Genomic DNA, 7,859 nt, shown 5'->3' on the forward strand with positions numbered 1-7,859 from the left:
AATCATTGTCTTTTTTAGATAAAAAATAAAAAAAATTAATACACAATTTTACAATATTATAAATCATTCAAAATACTAAATTTCAAAATAAAATTTAATATACAATTTTCTAACATTCAAAAATAATATCTATAACATTCTGAAGAAATTTCATAAGCAACCAACAAAATGATAACACTATTAAAACAAAAGTAGAACAATATAACACGAGATTTTCTACTTAGATGTCGGTGAAGAGGAGGAATTGCAGCTCTTTGTGCTCCATAATTTATCTTTATAGAAAATATAAAGATCATTCTTCGGAAAAAGCTATTCCGCCAACTCAAGGAACACTGGCTTAAGACTGTAAAAAGCTAGCATACTTGGCCCCAAGGAAAAGCCTTTGGATGCAAAGAAGAGCATTCTTCATCACCTCAGCATTTTCATGATTCATGAGCTTCATCACTCTGTCCTTGGCCTTCAAGTCTAACACGATGATTCTTCCAGCAGGATGATACTTGATAAACTGAGAAAGATCATAGCATGCAACAGCAAGAGCCCTAGGATCAGTAGAAGTGTCAAGGATTGTGATCAGAACACGCAAAATCTGCACAAAACATTCTGAAGTTAAATGCGGGCCAACATTTTCCCCATCTTCATGTCCATTAATAAAGATGGTCCAATTTCAATAAAGATAAATTATATTATAGAAAATATTATCTTAATTGTTATATTATAGAAAATGAAGATCTCAATAAGAAGCTTACAAGTCCAAGTGAGGGTCATAGACTTGAGCGCTAGCAAGTCCTTGAAGCTTATCTGAGTTCCTTCCACCAGCTAGATAAACCTTCTCACCTATTGCAGTATATGCAAAATCAATTCGTTTTGTGCTCATGCTGGCTGCAGTGCTCCACTCCTTCTTGAATGTATCAAAAACTATGACGGAATTCACTTCCAATAAATTTGTCTCCGACCATACAGTTGAACGTGGGATGTAGCAGCCACCAATCACTAAGAACTTGTTACATATATTTGCACATGAAAACCTACAGAATTCATCATCAGAAGTGGGCCCTGGCATTTGCGGCAGCGGACGCCAACGATTTGCATCAGGATCATAAGCAAGCCACATAGCCGAATTATTGGATCCAAGAACAAACAACCAATCTCCACTCCACCCTCCCTCCGCCTTTAAATCTGCATAATACTTGCTCCTGATTGCACGTTTCCATCTTTTCGAAACACACTCTAGCAAACCATGATATCCATGTGAGATCATTGCCAGACATCTCAAAGCCAAATCATTTGGCAGGCCGGGAATAATAGATTCAGACATCCTATTTCACAAAGCCAATAAGTAAGAAAATCATAAATCACTCGAGCAGAAATTATATGGAACTCGATCATCCAAATCAACCCAGTGGATCTATCCATATTTAGATCAGTAGACAACATGAGCATCTAGAAGGAACTCACTCACCATGTTCAGATCTCCAGAGCACAAATTATATGGAATCAAAAATCTCCTACACATTGAAGATGAAGTAGCGATCGAATCGAAGGCGATGAGTTGGGAAATGGCTCTTGGATTGAATCATACAAACAATGCAAAGCATATGGAAGAAAGGAGAGGTGACTAGCTTACTCATCGACGCCCACGGACTCCATTTTTGAACCCCTCCGCTGGAAGAGGGCTGGAAAGGAAGGTGGACTGATGTGAAATGGAAGAAGCCGCCTGCTACTTCTTCCTCTGCCGCCTGAACCCCAGTAGGAAGAAGTGAAGAAGACCGCCGTAAGGTGAAGGATCTTGTTGGAGAACCCCTCCGACAAGGTGGATGCTCGTTGTTGCTGCCGTCGCTCGCTATTGCCGCCAAAAGATGTTTGTTGCTACCGTCACCGATTGGAATCCAGAAGAGGAAGATTGGGCAGTGGATGGCCGTCCGGTGGCGGTGTGTGGGCAAAGGTTGCCGCTGGCCGTTGGTGAAGGAGAAGAAGTGGAAGGGCGGTGGCGTCGCGAGCCCTAGCTCGAGGAGAAATCGCGCGAGATCAGAATCGGGGGTTCTGGAACTGTGCCGTGCGAAGAAATAAAGGAAGGGAATGGTTTTCTCCTCCTTTAATCTGGGTCGTCCGATTTGATGAAGATGGATCCATTTGATCTAGCTGATGAAGAGATGAGTGGTGCAGATCTAGTTGCCTTCTTGCTTCGATCCAATGGTCCATGTAGCTTCAAATCTGGATGGAGGGTTGGATGGCTTAGATCTGAATGAAGAAGGAAGATTTCTCTTGATCTGGATCAACGGCTCATATTAATTCTGCTTGATCTCCATCATTTGACCTCCAAATAAAGTCAAATTTAGAGGAGGAGCGTCTTTCGTGGAGGAGTCGCAAAGGAGGAGTCGGAGATAGGATTTTGTTCGTTTGAACAGTCACATAGAAGTGGGTTATAGGTTTTTTTTTATGAAGTTAAAAAAATTGTTGTGTTTTTAGGATTCAACAACATTCAATAGACAACAGTTTAATAAAACTGTTGTATATTATCACATAAGCAACACTAAAAGACAATAGATTTTTAAAACCGTTGTCTTTGACACACATTAGACAACAGTGTTTTGAAAAACTGTTGTTGTTTAAAAAATATTATGGTGAACAACAACAGTTTTCAATAAAACTGTTGTTAAATGGAAAAAAGACAACAATTTCTTGAAAAACTATTGTCTATTAGGTGTGGTTAAATCCAGAAGTTCTTGTAGTGCACGCTCATCAGAGATCAACTTTACAAAAGGCGTTCTCCTGACCTCTACTAAAGTGTGTCAGTTCGGAAGACGCCGAGTACATTCTCTAGGAGGTACACCAAGGATCTTGCGGAGGTCATCCGGGCGGCCGATCCTTGGCTAGGAAGATCCTGCTGGCCGGATACTTCTGGCCCACTCTCCACGAGGACGCCGCTCGAACCTTCGCAACATGTCTTTCCTGTCAGAAGTACCACAGCTTCTCGCATAAGCCGACGGAGGAAATGAAAGCGTCCACAGTATCTTGCTCGTTCGACCAGTGGGACATGCATTGTAACGACCCAATTTTCCCTATTTAAGTCCTAAAAGTCCATAAAAATATTCGGAAATGCTTTTAAAATATTCTAGAGATTTTTAGAAATTTTTAGAGTATTTTTATACAATTTTTGGAGGTCGTTTAGTATGTTTACAAAAAGAAAGAAATTTTGACAAAAATTTGTCAAAACCGAAGCTCGAACCCGTGACCTCCGGCCGAACCAATCCCAACCGGACACAGCAAACCAACTGGGCTGCGCACGCTTTGTTAACCAAGTATGAGGAGAAATAGGTTTAAGGTATAGTATAATGGGAACCCAAAATTAGACCTAGCTATAAAAGGTTAAGTGAAATGGGATTTATTTTTATTCTTCTTTTTCTCCCGAAATCCTTTCTTCCTCTCGTTCTCGCGTGCGACGGCGTCGGCGCTACTTGGTGCGAAGACGAAGCCGAACTTAGGGCTTCACTCCGGCGGCCGACGAGCACCCTTCTCCACGGGTTCTTCACAGATCCGAGCTCCCCTCGGCAAGGAAGACACGCGGACACAAGGAGAACTCTAAGACCGTGAGCTTCTCGCCGAACCCTAGCCACCCCTCCCTCTCGGTTGTAAGTCCAAGCAATCAAGGGTAAGTACTACTCACCTGTGGTAGGAGTTGCTCCGATCTTTCGGTTTTGTTTCCTTGTTTTCTTGAATTTTGCCGTGAAGAAGTTTAGTTTTCGGTTTGCTGTCGTGAACCCTAAAGGAAGAAGAGAAGAGTTAGTTCAATTTAGGCATGAAGGACAGGTTTGATTTAGGGTTTAGTTTCCTTTTTTATTCGGATTAACCTGCATATCTTTTGCTGCCATGAGTTGCTTGTTTCGGTTTTGTTCCCTGTTTTCTGGAGGTTGTTGGAAACCCTAGAGTGGTTCCGAGATTTAGTTGCTTCTCTTTGTTTGTGAGCATGATGCTTTGATTGGGCGGTGTTGGTTTGATGTAGCTGCCGTGTACCTCAAATGGGCAGCAAGTCCAACTTGAAATTTTGCAAAAATAGGGATATGAACAGCTTCATTTGGAGCTTAGAACAGCTCCATGCCATTTGCATTTCTGCGGGCATGAACCAAGCCATCTGGAGCTTACGGATTGGGTCTGTTTTTGGTAATTGCAGTAGATAGTTAGAAGGGAACAATACATTTAGCACTGTTGTTTGTTGTTCATTAAGTGCAGAATTCTTTAAGCATGACATATGTTTTATTTTAATAGCAATCTATTCCTTCTGGTAATTGCTTCAAGTATTGCTTCTGGTATGCATCAAGGCAAGATCAAATTAGTTGTCTTTTGCTCTATTTGGTAGCAAGATTAGTAAGATCATATTAGTCTTCTTTTGTTCTATTTTATAGCATGTTTAGTAAGTCCAAATTAGCTTTCTTTTGCTCTATTTTATAGCATGATTAGCAAGTTTGAATTAGCTTTCTTTTGCTTTATTTATAGCATGATTAGAATCATTCCATACTTGATTTTACAGCATGTTTAGAAGCACTAAAATAGCATCCTTTGCCATGTTTTCACCGTATGATTCAAAGGCTTTAAATTGCTTTATTTAGTTTAGCTTATAGCATGATCAGTAAGCTTTAAGTTACTTGTTTTATTCTGTTATATAGCATGGTTAGTTGATTATACACCCATACTTGTTAAGTATATTTAAGGGACTCCCACAATCTTTAATAAAAGATAATAAGAAAGATAACAAGTAAGTCAAGCAAGAGGCTAGTACCCGACATCCAAGAGCTTGTCGTTAAACAAATCCAGGTGACCATTTCCGAGGTCTTGGCCCTGGTAGACCGAGGTCTGCTCTTTTAGGATTGGTGGCTCGCAACCCCAACCTATTAGGGAACGCGCATGAGATGGTACTAAGCCTGGGCCCCAAAGAAAAGAAAACCAAAGAAAAGAAAAGTTAAGAAAGAAAGAAAGAAGAAGTGAGTAAAAGATAGGAATTAAAAGGTTAATTTCTAACACAAGGATATAAGAAATGAAACAAGTTACATGCTTAGAATAAATAAGAATGGTTAGTTTCTTTAATTCTGAGTTTACATAGTTAGTTTCTTGTTATTCTGCTGGATACTGAGTATGATTTGTATCTAGTTCATTTTCTGTATACCATGAGCATATGCAGATAGTTTTAGTATTTCAGTTTCAGTACTTATGCATTTCATTTATGCATTTCGAGTTTTGTGAGATAGATTAGTACTTACTAAGCGTTTTCGCTTATAGATCTTGTTTTCTTTCCTCCTACTGCAGATAAAGGAAAAGCTAAGATATGAAGGGAGGCGACAGGGTGGTGGTGATGATGGATGTGTGTGGTGGCTGAACTATGGAGGGATCCAGAGGGGACTAGCAAGATTTATTCATTTAGAGTTTATGTCTAGTTCATTTTCCTTATTTCCATTATGAAACCATGAGTTTATGCTTGAGTTTGAAGTGCATTGTAGCTTATTATGCTTTGTTCTGAGAGTTTTGAGTTTAATTCGTATTGCTAGTTTAGTTTTTGATTAGAATATGATTTATTAATGCGTGGTTGTGAAGAATATTGTGATCCAACCGCATGTGGCTGTGTATATCTTTTATGTATTGTGGATTTGGTCACCGGTACAGGGGAGACTCTGCCGAATTTTTCGGTGGGAATCCCTCTGAACCGTGATAAATCTAAGTGTCGCTAATAATAGCATAAGTGACACCAGTAAGTAGAGTAGGAGTTAGGTAACGGTCGCCCTTAGAGAGTAGTAGTAAGAAGGGTGGTCGTTACATGCATATCGTAGGACCTTTCCCTATGGCGACCGGACAACGGAAGTTGTACTGGTGGCCGTCGATTACTTCTCTAAGTGGGTGGAGGCTGAGCCATTGGCCAAGATAACCGAGTAGATGGTCAAGAAATTCATCTGGCAACACATCATCTGTCGGTTCAGCATCCCGCGTCAGCTCGTGTCGGACAACCGACGCCAGTTCGTCGGAAAGCAGCTCGAGAAATGGTGCAAGGGATATGGCATTGAGCAGCACTTCACGTCTGTGGCGTATCCCCAAAGCAATGGTCAAGACAAAGTAGCCAACCGGGAGATACTCCGAATTCTCAGGGCTCGACTCGACCACATGGGAGGAAGCTGGGTGGACGAGCTACTGGGAGTCCTATGGGCCATCCGCATGACCCCTAAGGAGGGAACGGGAGTAACACCGTTCCACCTGGTGTATGGAGGCGAGGCGGTCGTCCCAGTCGAAGTTGGCGTAGAGTCCGTCCACATCCAGAACTACGACAAAGATAATTCCGAACGGAAGCATCTAGAATTGGACTTGATCGACGAGGAGCGAGCCAAAGTGTTCGTCCAGCTGATGGACTACAGGTAGAGGATGAAGCAGAACTACAACCGCCGTGTGATTCCCTGAGCATTCCAGGTGGGTGACTTGGTCTGAAAGAAAGTGAAGCCGGTCGGGGACGTAGGCAAGCTGGAGGCTCCCTGGGCAGGACCCTTCAAAGTCGTCGAGAAGCTTCGATCGGGAGCCTACTACTTGGAGGATGAGGATGGACGACGGCTAGAGAGGCCATGGAGCGTAAACCACCTCCAGCCCTATCGGACTGGATGAAAGGTGAGCTGATGTAATATATTTCATGAATATTCCGTTCGGATGTATCATTTGGTTGCAGGTGTTAGCTAGAGCCCTAGAGCCAATCATTTGATGATTGTATTTTTTGGACTTGTTGTATCATATTCTATATATATAAATAAAGACATTTGGTTTTTGGTTGTTATACTTACTTGTATTGGTGCCAAATAAACTAAGTATAATAACGTCCTTGAGTAGAAGGTTCTTACCTATATCAATTGGTTAGCTGAACCGATAGTGAGATGATATAGGGAACACTACTCTTAATCATTCCTAGTCGAGTATTAACATTCAGGGACAATGTTAATGCAATAAGACTAGCATGTAGGTCAACTCGATGACTTGATCTCACAAGTCATGGATATGGAGATATAAAGTTGACACATGGGTATGCATTGGAGAATGTATACTGAATGACCCGCCATGAGAAAGTATCATGGATCGTTATATGAGTGTCATATACTTTCTCATGTGGCTATTAGTATGACTACTAGTCCTTAGACCTGAAGTCACCATGGTTCCCTACATAAGGAGTTATGTACTTTGGTTTCGTCAAACGTCACCCGTAACTGGGTGGACTATAAAGGCGATTACTGGGTATGTAACAAATTATGCGGAGGGATGTGAGTGATGTAGATGGGATCTATCCCTCCTATATGACGGGAGAGACATCGGTATTCTTGATAGAGTGAGACCACGAAGTGCATGGCCATGCCCAACTGAGTCAATATAGGATATTGAGCTCATTTGATTTAGTGAGTCTACTTGGAGTTCAATATTTAGATTGATTAGAGGATGACACGGTCTATGCCTCACATTGATCAATCTAGATGTCTAGGATAGAAGGACAATGTCATATATTATGAGGAGTCACAATTAGTAGTCACAAGGTGATGTTGGATCTTAACATTCTTGTAACTTGGGTAGTAATGATGTGTTGCTAGATACCGCTCATTACTTATGCTCCTAAAGTAGGTTTAGGGGCATTGCCAACATTACAAGAACCTATAGGGTGACACACTAAGGACAATTAGATGGAAACTAGGTTTATTTGATGAACCTAAATGATTAGGTTCATATGATGAACCAAATTGGATTAAGAGTAATCCAAAGTAGGTTAATTGAGTTGGACTCAAGTTGGTTCATGTGTTAAGTGAGTATAATTTGGACTTAGACTCATTTAATTAATTTAATTCAATGAATAG

General features: G+C 41.1%; 1 protein-coding gene across 1 annotated transcript; it reads right to left on the reverse strand.

Moving 5' to 3' along the window:
• Positions 1-337: 337 nt before the first annotated feature.
• Positions 338-1,647, reverse strand: LOC122011053 (F-box/kelch-repeat protein At1g16250-like). Its single transcript, XM_042567495.1, has 3 exons — positions 1,625-1,647; positions 770-1,316; positions 338-586 (listed from the first exon to the last, which is right to left on the reverse strand). Exons 1-3 carry the CDS (start codon positions 1,645-1,647, stop codon positions 338-340), a joined length of 819 nt encoding a protein of 272 aa, XP_042423429.1.
• Positions 1,648-7,859: the final 6,212 nt, after the last annotated feature.

Source organism: Zingiber officinale, chromosome 8A, assembly GCF_018446385.1.
Source record: "Zingiber officinale cultivar Zhangliang chromosome 8A, Zo_v1.1, whole genome shotgun sequence".
NCBI lineage: Eukaryota > Viridiplantae > Streptophyta > Magnoliopsida > Zingiberales > Zingiberaceae > Zingiber > Zingiber officinale.

Bases quoted from the DNA above. Each gene is read 5' to 3' on its own strand.
- LOC122011053 (XM_042567495.1), bottom strand. From the start codon at position 1,647: ATGGAGTCCGTGGGCGTCGATGA. The intron at 1,317-1,624 runs GTAAGCTAGTCA...TTTGTGAAATAG, and splicing joins GAGTCCGTGGGCGTCGATGA to GATGTCTGAATCTATTATTC. The intron at 587-769 runs GTCTATGACCCT...TGTTTTGTGCAG, and splicing joins AAGGACTTGCTAGCGCTCAA to ATTTTGCGTGTTCTGATCAC.